At 34.7% G+C, this 20,763-nt stretch overlaps 2 protein-coding genes across 2 annotated transcripts; both read left to right on the top strand.

The window, feature by feature from the left end:
* The first annotated feature begins 1,234 nt into the window (after positions 1-1,234).
* On the top strand, positions 1,235-6,601 carry LOC141677373 (uncharacterized). The gene is made up of 7 exons (XM_074483278.1): positions 1,235-1,243; positions 3,058-3,189; positions 4,208-4,311; positions 4,665-4,770; positions 5,245-5,532; positions 6,323-6,495; positions 6,588-6,601. Exons 2-6 carry the CDS (start codon positions 3,067-3,069, stop codon positions 6,395-6,397), a joined length of 696 nt encoding a protein of 231 aa, XP_074339379.1. The 5' UTR covers positions 1,235-1,243; positions 3,058-3,066; the 3' UTR covers positions 6,398-6,495; positions 6,588-6,601.
* On the top strand, positions 6,449-8,440 carry LOC141680670 (MAP3K epsilon protein kinase 1-like). The gene is made up of 6 exons (XM_074486834.1): positions 6,449-6,456; positions 6,588-6,672; positions 6,995-7,086; positions 7,173-7,256; positions 7,899-8,071; positions 8,395-8,440. The coding sequence occupies exons 1-6, from the start codon at positions 6,449-6,451 to the stop codon at positions 8,400-8,402; spliced, it is 450 nt and encodes a 149-aa protein (XP_074342935.1). The 3' UTR covers positions 8,403-8,440.
* The last annotated feature ends 12,323 nt before the right edge of the window (positions 8,441-20,763 follow it).

Here is a 20,763-nt window from a genome sequence, read left to right as displayed (position 1 = left end):
TTCTGTACACGTTTCTTGTTTGTTGTTTCGCACTACCATCATATAGTGTAATTTTCCAATTTTTTCTTAGGCGAAAACTCTCGTTAGTTTGGCCTTTGTGATAAGTTATGTTTTTATAGAAGGGAAAAAATTATTACATTATACATTTTCCCGAGGTAAAGAGAACTAGTGTATAAATTATTGGCCAATTAATATTTCATATACGCTCTTCCCTAGAAGGCTAGATTCTTTGTTCATTTTCCTTTTCTAGACAATAAGTTATAATGATATTAATCACATTTAAACAAATTTAACACCTCACTCTTCTTTAGTAAATTCTATGCAATGTTCTTCCACACTATCACATCCCTACTCCTACTCTCGGGGGATAATTTAAGGAGTAATTTTTATCATTAAATCTATCACTCAAGCGCATGCTCATCTCCTAGCCAACTCAATAAAACCCTCATACTCATACATCAAAATCACAGGCCCCCAAAACATATCCTTTACATGTTTTCAGATTATTATTTCTCTAAACTACTTTTCATGGCTCAAATATTTTTGATTGGTAAGAGTTTTATATCTCCCATCTATAGTTTCCTATATATCTTTAGCTTCTTGTCAATTGGATTTAAAACAGATGGTGATATCTTGTATAAGATGCATAGTTGTTTAATTATATTTTCCGTTGAGACATATTCAGACATTTCCTTCTCAATATATGTTAGTAAGCAGTATTTCATCCAATCCATTGCCATTTGATTGCACAATGAACTCTTTACAATCTTTGACTAAAAAGTTTCTTTGAGAGATTCGGTGTGAGATAAAATAAGTATAGTTAGGTAGATATTTAAACTACTATACTATCATATACATGTAATTATGTAAATGATCTATACTTGCTAAATTAGTTTTGTTTTTATTGGGGGTACATTCCCTCGGGAGGCCATACTGTATCCGTACTCAGTGATAACTGTTATACACACCTATGAGTACATGCCATACATAATCTCTTTAACTCTCCTTTTGATATCATATCTATATGCTAGCTTCTTTATTGTTTCGCTAAGTCCCGTAGCAGGTTTCACATAATGTTTCATTTTGTAACGCAAGTACCTCTCTTTTGATCCTTGTTTTTGGGTACTTACAATATATATGCTTTTCAGGGCCTTGTGAAACTTGCAGATTTTGGTGTTGCTACAAAGTTAACTGATACAAATAGTAACGAATCTGCCGGGACAGCATATTGATGGTCCCTGAGGTACTTTTTTTATGATAGGGATGAAGGTGCCAGAGTTGGTAGTTTCATCACTAGTCATTACTATAAACAATAGTAGAATCTTTGACATTGTAATTTTTTATTGCTCTGCATTTTTTTATCACAAACACGTGTTCAATAGATTTGGAATAATACCTCTAATTTATTTAATAGATGATACAATTATTGTGCTTCCACAAATTGATGTCAATGTCTTTTAATAGATGTATCATAATGGATCGTGTATTTCACAAACATCTGATTATTCATCAATATATGAGTAATTTAGTGGTGTTTACTGTTTACATTTTAGTAATGCATATTGATCTATTTTTAAATCAAAGGTTTAGAATGCAAATGTCACATGTCAGTGTATATTTATTTGTAAAAATATATGAAGGTGTTTAGTCAAGAAGGAAATAATTCTGAACGACTTACAATTATATTGCATTATACATTCATAAGTACTAAAAGTCATGAGCATAGTTATCACGAAGACGACTACTCTGAAGGTACTTCAGCATTGAGGACTTTTAAGCTCGACGTAGTGCTGTGATAACCGCGATTATTGTGAAACATCGTCCACTCAAACCATTGATAATACACAAGAAGCAGATGGAAATGAACATGATATTGCGATTAGTTACTTTGCTTGATTTTCATCATCACTTATTTTTTTTTCATTTTCTGGGATGTGTTTGATATTGCTAAATTTGATATTTGGATGTTATTATGTAATAGTCGTGCTTTATTTGACCTTACTATTCTTTTACTTCTGATTAAAAATATGAAATTGATGTGTTTTGTTAAGTTACCTGTATAACTATTTAATATATTGTAAAGAATGACTTGTCGACTTTTTACTACTAGTCGGTTAAGCATCCCTGGCTCAAAAGACGGCTGATACAATTATACGAATGCATATGATTTGACAGCAATCAATACTATTGTATGGAATAGAAGTAAGATGGTTTGCTTGACAAAGTGGCGGGGAGATATTGGATTATGGGACAAAAATTCTTGTTGGCGAAATTGTTATTGACATATGTCAAGTGACGATTTCGGTATAATATTTGGAGAAAAAATCAACTTATTACTTAAATTCATCTTATTGTATATGGATTGAAATAATGTTGTTCTAGCAAGTTACAGCTTCGTATGTGTTTGGTATTTGTTTTTCTTATTTACCTACTTACATATATATGATTTATTAAAACAACATATAATCTTTTTTGCGGATATCTTATACTCGACAGCAGATCAATAATTATGACCCAATATTTCTTCTGATTCCGTGATTTGAACCTGGGTGCCAGCCTTGCATAATTGTGTTTGTTTCTCAGACTTGACCAAGAGACCAGGCATGCATAATGAGGCAAACCTGTCCAAGGGCTTGTTATTTGCCCATGTATAGTTTTTAATAAAAACAAAAAATTGGCATTCCTGCTCTCGAAATGAACCATACATCATACTCATATGTGTCAACACAAATTCTCTTGGTTGTTTGTTATGATTGTTCAACCCGAATTTTCTGAAATGCTGCTTAGAAGTATTGCCGAATTCTGAATTTCTTGAGTTACCTTGATTGTCTATTAGAGCAATATTCCCTGCTTCACAGATTAATACATCAAGTGGGTATAGTATCATTGACAGCATGTCTTGTGATCAATCAAGGCCATATCCCTGCATTCCATATTTGCATACTTTTAATGCGGAAGTGTTCAATATATTTATATGAATTACAGCATTGAATGTGCATTTAAGTCCTTTTTGTGGTAAGTGTATTGCAGTCCTTTTATTTAGTTATGCTTGTGTAGGTGATCAACATGTCTGGAGTTTGTGCGGCATCTGATATATGGAGTGTTGGATGCACTGTGATTGAGCTGCTCACAGGTTTACCTCCATATTATGATCTCGGGCCCTGGACAGCTCTTTGGCAGATTGTGCAGGTTAGTTTTAAAAATTGTCATGGTGTTTTTTTGTAATGAGCTACCGTGAATTTAGTTTTATTTGAACATCATAGATTTATGCTACGATTTTTTTTTTTTAAATTTTTTGACATGTGACGCATACCTAATCTGCGCAACGATGTAGCAGTGTGTATTATTTTTCTTTCTCTTTTTTTTTTGAAAAAACTGTAACGCATTCCAGTAGAGCGTTACAACAGGAATGACTATTTTAAGTAGTGATCTTGCCTATCATGCAGGTTTAACATTTGCATCATGATTGTTTTGTTTTGCTATTACCTGTCACGCACATCTCTGTGTAAACATATTTACATTCTTGAATTATCTGCTGCTGTGATGAGCCATATCTAAATTTTTTATTCTAAAACAATACTTTTGGCTGTTCTAAAACAATACCAGTTTGCATTTAACACTTGGTCGCCGTGGCTTAGATTGAATTTTCAATTCAAGCCTTTCTGTTAGCCCCATATTCAATATTGATGTTGATTAAGTTGAGTGCGAAACTCAGGAATTTGGGGATATGATTACTTTTAGAGGTAAGAGAGACCAGTCAGAAAAAAATTGGATTTGTAACGTAATGATAGATTTTTTGAAATGGAGTCGGATGCATCCTCTTAAGACGAGAGAACTGTGTTAAGTCATCGGGATGATGGTGGTTAAACCTATCAAGATTACAGAGAATTAAATATTTGTAGCTGATTTTTCGATTATTGATCATGTGATAGCTGATTTAGGATCTAAATTATCGCATTATTAGTCAAGATCTATTCATCTTGTTAGTTCAGAAATGGTTTCTGAATGTACAATTGAATCTGCATAATGTTGACTGTGCGAACTTAGGCTTGAATTATGTTCTGCCTAATATATTTTACTATTGCGAAATGAATACAGCTTAGTTAACCATGTTATCCTGTCTTAGATCCAGTTGTGAATATAATGTAACCCATCTAATATCTACAAATCCTTATTACTTGTATTCACTTCAGTACTTACTTTTCAGGATTACAGGCAGAGGCTGGATGCCAAGACTCTGCTTTCCCACCCTTGGATTCAAAGATCCAGGCGTATTGTACACTCTCCCCTTCGTGACAGTGAAACATCAAGGTAGGCAACTTGATTTCCACTTTTCCGCTTCATCCATTTTCCCCATAAAAGCTACAAACACTCTGGAGGTTTACATTTTGCATTTTCACTTGCGCTTTCTATTCATATTTTAGGAGTTAGCTTGTAATTATGGAACAATTTTGTGTTTTTCCTGTTTTTTTTTTATTTAAGGATTTGGTTTGATTGTCTAAAGGTTACACTGTACACTTTCTTGCTTATATATAATCATTATGACGGCATATGTGAAAACTGATGAATACACTTTCGGAGACTGAACTTCTATAAAGCTTTGCAGATTGTAGCTAGTTTGCATTATTATAATTGAGTTAATGTCTGATTACTTATTATTTTAGTGAGCAAGCTTTACTTTCTAAAAGAAGCTTATGTTCTGAGGATGCTGAGACATCGAGTGGAGACGATCAGAACTCTGTTGACAATCTCCATGCCAAGAAAGCCGAGGTGAGTGCTAGTGTTTTTTCCAGTATTATCATACATGTCATTAGTTTTGCCAGTTTACACAGTTAAGATTCTGATTTTTCATTAAGAATCCCATGAGCTCACCCAAAATATCGATATCATGTATGAAATTGTAATGACAAGCTGAGGATATGCATGCTTAGTGTATTGAATTATGAAGTACTGACACCACCGACGGCTATGCAACTTAATAACCCCTTGCCAACAAGATACTTAAACTAGATACACGAAACCTTTGCTGCCTGTTGTGTTCGGAACATCTAGAAAGTGAGAGTGTATTTCAATTCTTTAATAACTTGATTCTTGCCGTAGCTTAGCAATCACACACTCTCAGTTTGATGATAGAAGCATTATGATGAAGCAGCTGCGATGTGTGTTATATTTTTCAGAACTGTTTTGTGCCTTTTGTAGTAGATCTAATATATCTCTATTGATGTCTTTCATGTAAAATTCCAGGACTCTGAAACAGAATTTCTTAAAGTTGATACTGCTGATGCGGACAAGGATGCTGAACATAATCCTCTTAGGTGTATATTCGGTGATCCTGAGACATCTTCAGAGCTTCACCAGGTCTCTCACTTGACCGACCAGGATAAAGTGTTGGTTAATGATGAAACTGGTTCTCCTACTTTTAGCAGCAAAAGCATCATTTCAAGAAAAGTTTGTGTAGAAGAAAGCTCTAATCATGCTGAAAACGGTTCATCTAGTGCGACATCGAAAAGCCAAGAGTATAGCCCTCCAAAGGTGAATTTATTTATTGTGTTATTTTCTTTTTAGAACATCTCTGAAGTCAACAAGCATATCACAGAGACACGAACTACATACATAGTGTAAGCCTTCTAATATACGGAAGAGTTTGGTTTACCAGATCATCTATTCATGTTTTGTCAACATCTGTTGTTGGTACAATTCAACTGTGTAAAGATAGAAAATATACTAATCATAAAGAAGAGTCATGTCAAAACTTCTTTAATTACAGTGATTCGTAGGATTTCAGAAATTGATTTAAATATCGAAGATCCATTTATGTTCTGGTTATCCAGATTCCAGGGTAATTAATATAAATTGCCTCATCTATAGGTAGTCTTCATTTTCTGCATAACCCTATGTCTATTTCATAAAAATGTCATTTGAGCTTGGTGGACTTGATTTTTGAGCAGAAATCAAGCACACCAATAGCTCAGCATAATTTGGAATTTACTCTAGTTTAGGCGGATCTGCACATAATCAGATTCTCCTCATAAAAAAGCAATGAACTCTACATTAGTGATGAAATTGATCATATGCCCATAGAGGAATATGCATTTGTATTATAACAACACATGTTTTTTATATGGGCCTACATACCTTTTCTGCAACATTCTTTATGTAAGACTGCACTGTATCATAAAAATAATTCGTCTGTTGAATGTATACAAGATTAAATGCTATAAGTTGTCTGTCCGGACAATATTAGCATTTGACAACTACTACCAATAGAAAGAGAAAAAAAAAATTTTTTTTGAGCTAAATTGTAATTTCTCTGTATATCTAGGGGGTTGAATATAGCAGATTAATTTCGTCTCTGAGGCCAGATGAACCAGTGCTTGTTTCTGCTTGCCAAAAATAACAGCTTTCTTTCACCAAAGTCCTGAGCAAAGGCTTGGTTTCCTTACCCAGCATGGTTTTGTTCCTCTAGTGGAGCTACTGGAGGTTCCAAACATTCGTGTATGTCATTCTATAAGGCTTTGCAACTATAATTTTTGAACCTAGCTATCCTCGTACATTGGCAGCTATCATAATAATCTTTTTTCTAACAGGTCATATGCTCGGCTGCTTCAAGTTTTAAATGAGATTACCAGGGATAGCACTGAAATTCAGGAAAGCGCTTGTCTAGCAGGCCTGGTAAGTCGTGTGCAATATTTCTGCTCTCAGGCTCAACATTCTGAAAAGTGACATGAGATTCAGTGTTCTGAGTTGGGTTCTTCTGTACGTGGTTCATGATGAGTTAACAGTCTGGAATTGCACCATGTAGTTAACTCTACAAAATTGGTGCACACACACAAGAATCTGTAGTCCACCAGTGTGACACCTTTTCTGGAATACAAAAATTTGAACATGAATGAGTAGCGAAAGTCTGTCTCATTAGTTTATAGCTCTTTATTTTGACACTCCTTATAGTTTGTATAATTGTTTATCGGATAACAGTATTACTATTTCATTGCAGATTCCAACAGTCATGGGCTTTGCTGTACCTGACCGCCCTCATGAAATTCGTATGGAAGCAGCAAAATTCCTGCATCAGTTTTGTCACTCAAGGTATATGGTTTTTTGCTCTTAATCCCTGTGGCATAATTATATTTATCTAAGTAATAAGAATAAGAATTGACTCCTGCTTTATACAGCCGCATGACTTTGCATATGTTTATTGCTTGCCGTGGTATTACCATTCTTGTGAGCTTTCTTGAGGCTGACTATAAAAACCACAGGTTCGTGCTTGATGTGAATCATTTACACTCTGATATGCCATATGTTTCTTTCGATTCATTGTTTTATTTTGTTCTAGAAATTACAGAGGATGTAAACATTGTTACGTTCTTTCATTGTTTTTATTCTTGAAACTTGAATATATAGATATAAACTATTAATGACATTGTAGATTCTCCTGAATTAAACGTGGAGCAATCTCCGCACAAAAATATTGAAGAATCCAAAGAAAGTAACAAGAATGTTACTTCTAATCAGTGGCAAAGGACCCAGTAACTCAGCATAAGCAAATTGTGATAGTTGAATAAATTTAGTGTCAGCTGTTTCTGAAAAGTTTGAGATTACAAGAGTTAATTAAACTTGCAATTTCATATGAGAAAGGGAAATATTCAAGTCGAATACAGTTATATAATCTTTCATAACTCATGTGCCTGGATTAGCAAAAGTTTTTGTGTTGTATATATTAGCTGGTATGATGTATTGGGCCTTTTTCCCAGTTTCTATGTCAAGTCATCTTTTACAAATTTTTACATGACTTCCACTTATCAGATGCATCTTGAAAGTTCTTTAGCAGATCAAACTCCTCGTACATGCTTTTACCTGTAATTGTTTGTGTTTATAATTCAAGAATTAATGACATGCAGGGAAATGGTTCATCTTGCAATTGACGGATTGTGGCAAATATTTAAGCTTCAGTGGTCGAGCTCTAGGAATGATCTTTTCCGTATAGCTGCAAAAACTGGAATATTACTTAGGCTTATCAGCACTCTGTATAGTTTGAATGAGACAACTCAACTAGCTGCCATTTCTACTGGAGGTGGGTTACTCTATGATGCTGTAGTTTTCCAACAAATGTCTAGTGATCCTGAAATTTTTTGGTCCGAGTCAATGGTTTCTAGACTAAATTCTCTTAATTATCGCAATGTTAAACACTGTTTAACGACCAAAAATATTGCTCTCTGTAACTACCTTTTTCAATTATATTATGTGCAGACAATTTCGAGAACACTTGTTTATAAAAAGGATAATCAAAAAAAAATAATATTAGCACAATATCAGTCTCCTATTACCAAATAAACGCTTTTTTGTTTGTTTGGCCATTAATACCCGACTGATACCTCGTTTCAAAATGCGTATTAGGTATTTGAAAGAACCCCACAAATCCCTGGCCTTTTCAACAATACAATCCTGGTCTTTTTCAACGATGAAGAGTCACGGCGGTGAATAAAATTGTATATAGTATGTATATGCGATCTGATGTATATAAGTAAAGAGAAACTGAGTTGGATCGGAGAAAAGGTAGGATTCAGGAGAGAGAGAGTTGTGGTGATGGTGTAATGATTTACGCTTCGGCTAACGATTACGGAGGTGAGTTGATGTTGCGGCATCGATGTATATATTACTTAATTATTTGTATGTATAATACTCATATAGAAATGCGTAATCGCTATTACTAATCAAGACCACGTATTACTTTCCTATTAATATATTAATGATATCATGTTTCCTTCTACGAAATGCGTGATATGTAATACTCCTCCCAATACGTAACAAGCGGGTAATATGGCCTCCTTTCTAAAATAAGGTATTTTTGTCAGTTTGACTTGATTAATCGGTATTATTGGCCTTTCCCAAAACATGACTTAATATTCAATTTCCTAGACATAGAAGAATGTCAAGTCTCCACAAATTATATTTACGTTCCTGATACCTCTCAACATTTATCATTAAGTTTTGAGACCCATAGGTCAAACCGAATATAGAAGAATGAACCTTTTCAAGTAAGGAAAAAAAAAAGAGCCAGAATAGTGCAGAAGCGATTTGTTTTATATATTATATTGTTCTCCTCTCCCAAGATTAAGCATTTGACAACTACTCCCAGTAGAAAGAGAAAAATTATTTTTTTGAGCGAAATGGTAATTTCTCTGTATATCCAAGGGTTGAATATAACAGATTAATTTCGTCTCTGAGGTCAAATGAATGAGAAAGACGTGTTTGTTTCTGCTTGACGACAGCTTCTTTCACCAAAATCCTGAGCAAAGACTTGGTTCCTTACCCAACATGGTTTTGTTCCTTTGGTGCTCACTCGAAGAAACTTGGATGACTCCTATATGAGAGTACTTGAAGAACGGGACATTTCCAAAGGATAAGATGGCAACCAGACGACTCCGATATAAAGCAGTACGATGTGTGGAATATGAACCGTAGTTATACAAAACGTTTTATTCAACCTTTATTGAAGTGCATCGCAGGAGAAGGTTGTCGTAATTCTGAAAAAAGTACATGAAGGAATCTGCGACAATCATTCGGGCGGAGGATCACTTGCGGCAAAGGGTTACGTCAGGGTTACTTTTGACCAATTTGCGGAAAGATTCATTTAAATTAGTTAAAGCATGTGATAAATGTCAAAGATTCGCAAACTTCTCCAACATACCGGTAACTAAACTAACCACTATGGCAAGCCCTTGGCCATTTACCATGTGGGGGATTGACTTGATGGGGAAGCTCCTCAAAGCTAAAAAGGGTGTCAAGTACGCGATTGTGGCTGTGGATTACTTTATCAAGTGAGCAGATACGGTGCCCTTGACGATATTACGACAAAGAAGATATAGATTTCGTCTTCAATTTTATAATATGTCGATTTGGGATTCAATAAAGTAAGTCTCGGCAATGCAAGCAGTTCGACAACAAAGAATTGAAAATTTAAGATATAAAAAAAAATCCGCAATATATCATCCCCAAAGCAACGGACAGACGAAGCTATCATAAAATCATCAAACACACACTGAAGACTAAGTTAGAAGATTTGTAAGGGAGATTGGCCAGAGGAGCTTCCAAAGGTGTTGTGGTCATACAACACTACTCATAGATCTACTATAGGAGAAACCCTTTCATGCTGACATATGGTTGTGAAGCCATGGTACCGGTAGAAGTTGAAGTTGGGTCTCTTCACATAAGCAAATTCCGCTATGAAGATAGTGAAGTTACGCAACAGATTCAATTAGACCTATGGAAAAAAGTCAGAATGCTTCTCAAGTGAAATTGGCGGCATATCAGCAACGAGTGTCCAGGTTTTATAATCGAAAGGTCAAGTACGTCCATTGAAAATTGGCGACTTGATATTGAGAAGGGTCTTGCCTAACACGAAGATAACTAGCCATGGAGTTTTCAGAGCTAATTGGGAAGGATCTTATAAAGTCCGAGCAATACTTGAGGAAGGAACATGTTATCTCGAGGACTTGAACGGGAAGCCTATTCCTCGAGTTTGGAATGCGGAACATCTGTGAAAATATTTCAAAAGGCGCGACCTCAGCCCTTACTTATATGCACTATAGTTGATTCAAGTAGGGCTTATCCCGAATAGTAGATTACCATCAATAAAAGCCCAGGGGTTAGTGCATGTATCATCTCACTCAGTGTTACTCGTATGATATTTACTTTCGTTCCTTCTATTGACCACAGACAATGGCGCCACTTGAGACTATTGTGAATTTTTACGACGAGTGCATCAATTAATAAAATTTTGAAATTTTTATTTCAAAGTTTCCATCTTGAGATATGGAGAACAACTCTTATTATTACGATAAGTTTGAGTTATGTTAATCATCGAAGAAAAGGATTGTTTTCAAGCTAGCTAGAAGATGGGAATTTTGGAGTTGCTCCACTTCATTACTTATTCCTGGTTTTTGTTTTTGCAAGATGAAAATATTTCAAGGCAGAAACAAAGAGATAACATGAAACAAGATACACATTATGAAGTCTAAATACGAAAATGCGATAAGTAAATAGGTTCGTACAAGTGTAAGGATTTTATAGAGCCCGACACCTCAATAAAAGTCGTAGTATCATTGAGTCACAAGGAACACATATGAAAAGCGCAGATATACATAGCATCAGTTCGTGATACTCTTCTTCATGACAGTACACATGACCTCTGAAATTTAAAATTTGAATTTGAAGAAGGTGTTTGCTTTATAATGTTGTATGTCGGGGTTATGAATGTACCTATATCTATTTTTTCTTCTAGGAAAATAAATTTAAAATTTGTGCATTTGAAGAATGTATGCTTTATAGTTGAACCTTCACCTTTTTATGTTGTTATTCTTGTAGATTATAGTATATTTCATTTGTAGGAAATGGGTTTACTTTTTCATGTTGATTGTAGTTGTTTGAGAAAGTATTATGCTTGAGTAAGCATGAACATATTAATTAAAATCATTCTGCATTATATTAAACACTTGTTCACTACAACTAACATGAATCCTGTATATATATTGCATTTATATACTAAATATCCATCGTAGAGAGATTCCTGTCAACAACATTAATCATAAATATTAATAAACTTCAAAAAAATCAAATTTATAATATCTAATGATCATGTATACACTTATACGGAAAATAAATATATAATATGTATTTGTTCAATATTGATACGATTTTTTGTGTTTAGTACTTTCGATTAAAATCACCAATACAAGACAACAAATATTGGTATGTAATTATTCAAATAAAAAATATATATATATTACCCACACATCATATATTCTTACATATAGATAATGATGAAGGAGAGGTTATACTCTCTCAGTCTCTCTCAATTCTTTACATTTCGAAGAGAGTGTCCAACACGCATTTTAAGATACTATAAAGTATATTTTCGTAATTTATTTTTATAATTTTCTTTTCTGAATAAAAATTTAACCATTCAATTTTATTTAGAAAACAAATTGTAAAATAAATTACGGAATAATACTTGTATGTACCTTAAAATGCGTGTCGGGCACCCCTTTTCGAAATGTAAGGAAAGGGAGGGACCGAAGGAGTAAAAAAAACTTTTTAAGAAAAAATAAACTTTAAAGTTAAATGCCTAACTGTTGAGATGATAGCATTCCGAAAAAACAATTAAGAAGTCAGTGAAATAAAGGTGTTGGCACTCTCTGGCCAATTTTATTAAATAACATATCAAATAGCATATATTAAAAAAATAAACGAAACTTAAATAGGTGTTTTGAGAAATGTAATGGCGTGCAACGTTTCTTCTCTCCGTAATTTTTTATTTTAAAAAACCTATAACACATGTTTAATTAGCGTTTACACAAATTCTTTGTCCGCAATATACAGAAATATGTACCAACACAACCATTTTCATACACACATAAATTCATATTGTGTTAATTAATGACCATACAAACAATATATACATATATAATGGATGAGGTTCACTCACGTGCTATTATACATAACTCATTGCATCATAACACCATTCTATCAATTAATTATTATTTAGTATTTAAAAAGCTATGGCACAACACTCTAATTGCATGTCAACTATATGGCACTATTTTAATTACATGTTAACCCGTGTACAATTGTTATCTTTCTGTCTTGAACAAAAAACACAATACGATCTATCATTTTAGAGTATCGTAAAGGGCCATTATTTTGGCCTTTTACATTTTTGTGCTATCAAGGTCATTTTCTCATAAAATTGAGAAATCTTATATGAAGTACAAAAAGAAAGGTTCTAAAGTCTAACTACTACAAACTCTCAAAGTAGTCATATCGTGAAATTTTGTAATATATACCCATAAGCTACATTAACACAGCAACACACGATGACATATACACAGTGAATTGCTAACTACACATCATCACAATGAATTTAACACATTATATTGATTATTTTAACAGGAGACGCTGAAGTTAGACCAAGACACTGTCGATTCCATATACAACAAAGTTTAATCACCTTACAAACATAGATATCAGTTCACATAAATTACAATGAACATTATATCTTTAACTCAGAGATCGTGTACAACATAAATATTTTCAATCACCTCAATCATTAAAGTCTGCAAAAAGTAAATATGACACGCATGCCATCACTCAACAGTCTTAATGATCATTAAGTATAAACCATTTCCATTGGTATTTTTTCGCACGTTTAACTAAAATTATTAGGGGTCGTGCACTTTATTTCAACAAAACATGTGCAAGCTGAAATTTAAAAATTACATACATTGTATTCTGAAATATTACTAGAAAATGACCGGTGCCTCGCACGGTATTATGCTAGTTTTTATATAAGAAGGAAAAAATAAACTGAAATATTATAAAATGGCAATACATAAGCTGTTTGAGAGCATGTTACAGATTCAGGTGTTCAGCCGATAAATCGGTCGATTTATTGGCAATATTATTGCTGCCAATCTAGTTTTCGGCAAATCGCTGTATTATACGATTTGGTCAAATCGGGTTAAAACTCGGGTGGTGAAACAGACAAAACAGGGTCACTATGAACCTAGTTGATCGATCGAAGTTGTAATCAAGATGATTAAAATTTGGGTGGTTGTGTTGGTGTTGTAACATTGGAGTTTGGTTGTCTCCAATACCTATGTATCTATACTATACTATAACAACCGGAATGGGGTATAATTTGTAGTTTGGTTGACCCCTCATTTTGGTTATCCATTTACCTCACGACCGTCGGATCTTCTTCATCAAATAATCGGAGCCGTTAGATCCACATACTAAAAAAATACACCCCACAAGTTCTCAGGTTCGAATCCCGTCACAAACAAGACATTATATTATTATTTTATAAAAATACATATAAGTTCTCAGGTTCGAATCCCGTTAACAACAAACATATATATTATTTATAAAGATACATATAAGTTTTCGGCTTCGAATCTCACTCACCAACAACAAATATTTACATTATTATTTATGAATAAGATCTCATCAATCATATACTATTTATACTATTTGAACCTAACTTGAAATTATAATTATATAATCATTATTTAGTATTTAATAATTATATAAAATTTAATAAAATTCTATGAAATAAAATTAAAATATATAAATATTAACCAAGACCCGTGCATCGCACGGGCCGTAAGCTAGTAGCATGTAATATAACTTTTGTAGCACTCAATTGAGGAAAAGGGCACCCCTCTTTTAATAAAAGCAAACTGCATATATGTGTTTATGGTTGTATCAAAAAGGAAGTCTTAAAGTTTTGCTATCAGAGAGATATAGTTTTGACTGAGTCACGAATGATAAGAAAGAAATCTTGATGAATGATGAGAATAAAAAGTAAAGGATTAGAAGGTTTTACAAATTAGGAGAAGAAGATGTAAAAGGGTAAGTCATGGACCTCGTGGCCCATTGTTAGGAATATGTTGTGAATTTGATGATAAATTAAACAAAACATTAGTAGATTTAACTTAGTGAATTTTGTAGCACTCGACGATGATCAAATATAGTCCCGACGGATAATTCAATATAGTCCCGACGGATGATGATTGAATCCAACCAGGTGAGTAGCTTATGTAAGAATAAGTTTAGCAGCACATTTCTACAAACAACTCTGTGTAGATTCTGTAGTAGCATATGAGTCATGGTTGACTACTAGTAGATATCAGAATAGGTGATTAAGTGTAAATATAAGATGTCTTGTAATCTGCATAAGTGAAATGGAGTCAAGTGTCAAATAGCTACCCGACGGATGATCACAAAGCTTCCGACAGATGATCAATTCAAATACATGTTGACAGTGACAACACAGTCACATGCGTTGGGTGTTTGCAAAAGGAATGTGGTAGCATGTTTAGCAGGAAATTGAGAACAAAGAAGCATTACAATTTCCATGCTATTATGAAGATATTCAAAGATGTTGGATTAGAGTAATGAAGCAGCATGGTATAAGACTTGATAGGTTTTGTTTTATTATCCTGTCTTATTACCATGTAAACTTGGTGATATATAAACCCAAGTGTAGCTAGTAGAACAAACAACTAAGCAAACACATTTAGAAGAGAAATAGAAAAAGTTGTAACTGTTAAGAATTTCTCTGTAGTTTTGTTTGTTCACTTGTAAAAAGCAACTGTGAGCTATTCAAGCTTCACAGGGTTCTCTCGATATATATATAATATATATATCTATATATCTATATATTATATATATATATATATATCTGGTGGATACATTCAAATCCACCAGAAAGTTTTGAAGCCTGTATTTTTATTACTTGTGTTTTGATTTATTCACTTCTTTATCCAGCACCTTGCAAATCAAACACTTATATATCATTGAGCTAGAACATTTTTAAAATCTCAAAAGGAGCCAGAATTACATTCAACCCCCCTTCTGTAATTCTGTTGTATTGTTAGGGAATAACAATTGGTATCAGAGCAAGCTCTTGAAGTATAAGAGTGTAAAGATCACAACAAACAACAAGATGAACAAGAAGGATGTTGGAGTTAAAATCCCTTTTTTGGACAAAGATAATTATCACCACTGGAAGGTGAAGATGCACCTACATCTTCTTTCTCAAGATGATGCCTATGTGGATTGCATAGAGAGAGGTCCTCATGTACCAATGATAGTTGCAACTGGCAATGAGCCATCTGTTCCAAAGCCTAGGCATGAATGGTCAGAACCTGATATTGAGCAAGTCAGGAAAGACAAGAAGGCCATGAATATATTGTTCAATGGAGTTGATGGTGATATGTTTGATAACAACATTAACTGCAAAACATCCAAGGAGGTTTGGGACACTATCTAAATTATTTGTGATGGTACTGAGCAAGTAAGAGAATAAAATGCAGCTGCTAATTCAGCAATATGAGCACTTCCATTGTGAAGATAGTGAGTCTCTCACTAATATTTTAGTAGATTTCAAAAACTACTGAATGCTCTGAAGTTGCATGGAAGAGTCTATCAGACAAAAGACTCTAACCTCAAGTTCCTTAGATCTCTTCCAAAGGAGTGGAAGCCAATGACAGTTTCATTGAGAAATTCTCAGGATTACAAGGAATTCACCTTGGAGAGGCTGTATGGTATTCTGAAAACTTATGAGCTTGAAATAGAGCAAGATGAGAGGATGGAGAAAAGAAGGAAGAAAGGAGGGTCCATAGCACTGGTTGCTGAGTTAGAGAAAGAGAAAGAGATGAAGGTAAAAGTTGTTGAGTCTACTTCAAAGGCTTGTGAGAACAAGGGGTAAAGGGCTGGTAGCTGAGAATGAAGATCATTTGAGCCAAGATGACATGGATGATATTGATGAGCATTTAGCATTCCTTTCCAGAAGATTTACCAAGCTCAAGTTCAAAAGAACTTTGGAGCAGCCAAGCCCAATCGAAACATGGTGGATAAGTCCAAATTCAAGTATTTCAAATATGGCTTGGAAGGGCATTTTGCCAGTGAGTGTAGAAAGTCAGATTCCAGCAAAAGAAGTTTGAACCTGGTATTATAAACAGAAGTATTTTGAGTTTCTCAAGCAAAAGGAAAGGGCATTCATTATACAAGAAAATGACTGGGCAGCTGATGGTTTGGATGAAGATGAAGATGTGAGCTATGTCAATCTAGCCCTAATGGCCAAGTCTGATGAAACAGAAACAAGTTCTTCAAGTAATCAGGTAATCAACACTAACCTAGCACACTTATCTAAAGCTGAGTGTAATGATGCCAATAAATGACATGTCCACAGAATTATATCATTTGCGTGTTACACTTAAGTCCCTCATCAAATAAAATGCTAAAATCAAAGAAAATAATTTATTTTTAAGTGAGAGGAATAATGTGCTAGAATCTCAGTTTATTGAATTTGAAAAATTGAGAATAGAATGTAAGATTGCTAAGGATGAATTAACTGAGTTGTTGAAGAAAGAAGAGATTTGAAGAAGAAGCAGCTTGAACGAGAACATAAAGTGATTAAAGCATGGAAATCATCTAGAGATGCCCATGCTCAAATCACTAAAGTTCAAGGTATTGAGTCCTTTGGTGATGCAGCCTGGAAAAAGAGTAAGGAGAAGCTGGAATCCAATTTGGTTGAAGGATTGCTAACAGATGTAGACTCGACGGATGATGAGAGTCATCTGTCGGATAATCGAAAGGATTATTGTTAGTCCCTTAACAATATGACAAGAATTACAGAAGGGGGGTTGAATGGAATTCTTGAAACTTTTTCTCGAAATAAAAATATTCTAACTCGAATATATATATAAGTGTGAATTGATTAGCACAATGCGGAATAGTTACTTAAATGAATCAAAACACAAGTAATTAAAAACAAGAGTCTTTAAAAACTTTCTGGTGGATTTGAATGATTCCACCAGAGATATATATTATATATCGAGAGAACCCTGTGTGCAAAATGCTCACAGCTGCTTATAAATATTGAACAACTTAGAGTACAGAGAAATGCTAAGAATTATGCTTACAAATGTTTCTCTGCTTGTATCTGAGATAGTTCTTTAGTTGATGCTTCTTAGTTTATATATCACCAAGATTACAAAATAATGAGACATGATAATAAAAAAAAAACTATCTAGTCTATTACAATGCTACTTCATTACTCTATTCCAGCATCTTTGAATATCTTCATAATAGCATGGAAACAACAATGCTTTTTTGTTCTCGAAAACCCAGTTAAATAGGCTACCACATTCCATTTGCATCCACTCGACGCATGTGACTGTGTTGTCACTATAAACAAATATTTGAATTCTTTATCCGTCGGGTTCATGATCATCCGTCGAGATATTGATCATCCGTCGGGTTGTTGATCATCCGTCGAATTCATTGTTTGTTCATCCATCAGGTAGCAATCAGGCACTTGACTTCATTTCACTTCTACAGAATTACAAGACATCATTTATGTACAATTAATCAACCTATTCTGCATATCTAACTAAGGTCAACATGACTCAAATACTACTACAGATTCTAAATAATGTGTATGCAGAAATGTGCTACAGACTTATTATTACATAAGCTACTCACTCGATAGATAATAAGTCATCATCCGTCGGGACTATATTGAGTCATCCGTCGGGACTATAAACCTTATCCGTCGAGTGCTACATAATTTCACTAAGTAAAATCTACCAAGGTGTTTTGTTCATGTATTCATCAAGTACACAACATATACATAACAATCTCCCCCAATTTATGTCTACTGGAATTGTAGCCATAAATTAAGAGACACTTGATGATAACAAAACACCTTAAAAATTCAAATTTTAAAAGACAGTAGATAATACTGAAAAATGCTTCAATTAACAAAATGTACAAAGTTTTGCTCACAGTCTTTTCAAGATGCTCCTCTAGCCTGAGCAGATTTATCTAGTTCCTTGAAGGTCTGGATCTCTTTCCAAGCTTTCTGTCGTTTTCCTCAATCTGATTTTGGAGCTGCCTGTGGAATTCCAGTTCATCAGATTCTGAGAGATTTAGCTTTCCTTGCATTTCCAAAAGAGTCTCATTGCTAGAGATGCTCAATTGGTCTTTTAGTCTGAAAAATCTTCTCACTCCTTTGTCATCCATGAACTCCATCATCCAGTAGGGCCTTAGATGCACTCTTCTCCCTGTGTAAGGGATGATTAGAGTCTTTGGGAGTGCATCTTTAGCTCTAACACTCCTTAGCTCTTCAATCTTCTTCAGTTCAATCTTCTTGCAGTAATGTTGAACCTAAAGTTCTTCTTGAAGGATGAATAAACTTTAATCAGTACAGCTTGGCTTTCTTGAAGGATCCTGTGAAGTGGCCACTGAATCTCCTTTCCTCCTTTGTACTTGAACACTAACCTTTCAGGTAGGTTTCTGTATGCATCAATTCCTCTCACTTCATCTAGTTCATCTAGATAGAGGTTTAGATCAGAAAATTCTTTGATATCACACAAGTACATGTAATCTCCCTTATTGGCTTTAGATTGAGCTTTGACTAGAGATTTGGATTTGAGAGGTGACAACTTCACTTTCTTGACTTTTCTTGACTTTGTTCTCTTTGGCTTGTTAAGGATTGGCAAATAGAAGTCAGAAATTGGTGTTCTCCCATTCTACTGGTTCATCCTTAGGCACTATAGGTTCACCATGGATGTTCCTGTAAGGATCCACCACTTTGATATCTTCAAATACCACAGAGGGTTTTGATGCTTGAGTTGTAGTTGAAGTGGATTCCTTGGAAAACTGATTCTCCAATTCCTTATCAACAATGTCCAGTTTCCTTTTAGTTCTTTTAGCCAATTCCTTGATTCTTGGAGATTTCTTCTGTTATTCAACTTGCTTCTTTGATTCAATAACTTCAGATGGCTGAGAAGGAATTTGTTGTGATGAATTTACAGCATGTAGCTTGGCCAAGATAGCAATTTGCTCTTTCTTTTGTTTAGTCTTTTTAGCATCCACAGCAGCTTGCTTCTTTTCCTGCTTCAATCTAGCCTTTTCTTCTCTCTTTGCTTGAGCAAATTGAGGATGTCCAGCCACCACACAAATTTCTTTCCCATTCCTGAAAATTTAGCAATTCTTCTTTTTGAAGCTAAATCAGCTGGATCTTTGTAGAAAGCAATTGATCTTGACAGAAGCTTCTTTTTATCAGGCTTAGGTGTCTCATACACAGTATCCAAAGGGTTCTTCAATGATGATTTTGAGTAGTTTACCCTTGGTTTTAGAATTGTTTCAGCCTTTGGAGATTTGATGCACGATGGCTGTCCTCTTTCCAGATAGTTCATGCTCATCTCATTCACACTAATTTGCTTGACTTGAGAGTGATGGATGGCTGACTTAACTGTCTCCTTGAAAAGTTCAAACTTCTTCTGTATTTCCTCATCAATCTTCTCCCAGTTGACTAAACTCAACTTCTCCTTATCAGCTGCTCTTATGTTGGCTGATGCTGCATTAATCAGATCAATAATGTCTGTAACTGGTGGCTTTGAGATAGTAATTGAAGGCACAATTACTTTACTGATTTGAATCTGAATCCTCTCCCCCTCACTTGGTCCTTTCTACCCCTTTTTGTTATCATCAAGTTGAGTAGAGGAGGAGGTTTGAGCAACCACCAATTTTTGAAGTAGATCTGTCTGTTGGGCTTGATGAAGATGAATGGCTGTTAAAGATGCTTCCATGGCTGACATTCTTGTGTCCAAGGCATCTATCTTGGTTGCAATATCAGAATTTTTCCTTAATTGCCTCTTGATGTCAAGCATTGTAGCTTTTGGAAGTTTAGAATATATCTTGTCTGAAATGGCCTTCTTTATCTCCTCAATATCACCCTTCATGGTGTTTACATCTCTAGCATGCTGGAAACCCTGGATTTGTTGAAGTTGCAAGGAGGCTAGATGTGCCTGAAGGAGCTTCTTGGTGCTGGCATTAGTAGTGGTTTGAAGAGCAGTATTTGTCTGATTGATTAGTTGGATCAGGGTGGTCTTGAAGTAGTGCTCATCACAGTGCTTTGAGAATGCCCATGATGGCATACCTAATCTTGAACTTGAGCCTACTTCTCCCCCTATGTCCATTATCTCATCTTCACTATCCCCACTCCCATTACCAAAGAAATCAGCTGAACGACCAGTCTCATAGTCCACATCACCAGCTGTAGAAGGCAAAGCTATGATGGCATCCTTGGCTCTTAGCATAGACTGAGTGGTATGCACCAGATTGAGCATCATTTCTGCATTATCATTGCCCTGTTCAGCTAGAAGTTGATAAGCTGGAACAGGGTAAGTAAAT

This window comes from Apium graveolens, chromosome 8 (assembly GCF_009905375.1).
Source record: "Apium graveolens cultivar Ventura chromosome 8, ASM990537v1, whole genome shotgun sequence".
Taxonomy (NCBI): domain Eukaryota; kingdom Viridiplantae; phylum Streptophyta; class Magnoliopsida; order Apiales; family Apiaceae; genus Apium; species Apium graveolens.
Note: the sequence above shows the minus strand (reverse complement) of the source record. Positions and strands in the feature narration are given on the sequence as shown.

Bases quoted from the DNA above. Each gene is read 5' to 3' on its own strand.
- LOC141677373 (XM_074483278.1), top strand. From the start codon at position 3,067: ATGTCTGGAGTTTGTGCGGCATCTGATATATGGAGTGTTGGATGCACT. The intron at 4,312-4,664 runs GTAGGCAACTTG...TTATTATTTTAG, and splicing joins CGTGACAGTGAAACATCAAG to TGAGCAAGCTTTACTTTCTA. The intron at 5,533-6,322 runs GTGAATTTATTT...CTGTATATCTAG, and splicing joins AAGAGTATAGCCCTCCAAAG to GGGGTTGAATATAGCAGATT.
- LOC141680670 (XM_074486834.1), top strand. The intron at 7,087-7,172 runs GTATATGGTTTT...TGCTTTATACAG, and splicing joins CATCAGTTTTGTCACTCAAG to CCGCATGACTTTGCATATGT. The intron at 7,257-7,898 runs GTTCGTGCTTGA...AATGACATGCAG, and splicing joins GCTGACTATAAAAACCACAG to GGAAATGGTTCATCTTGCAA.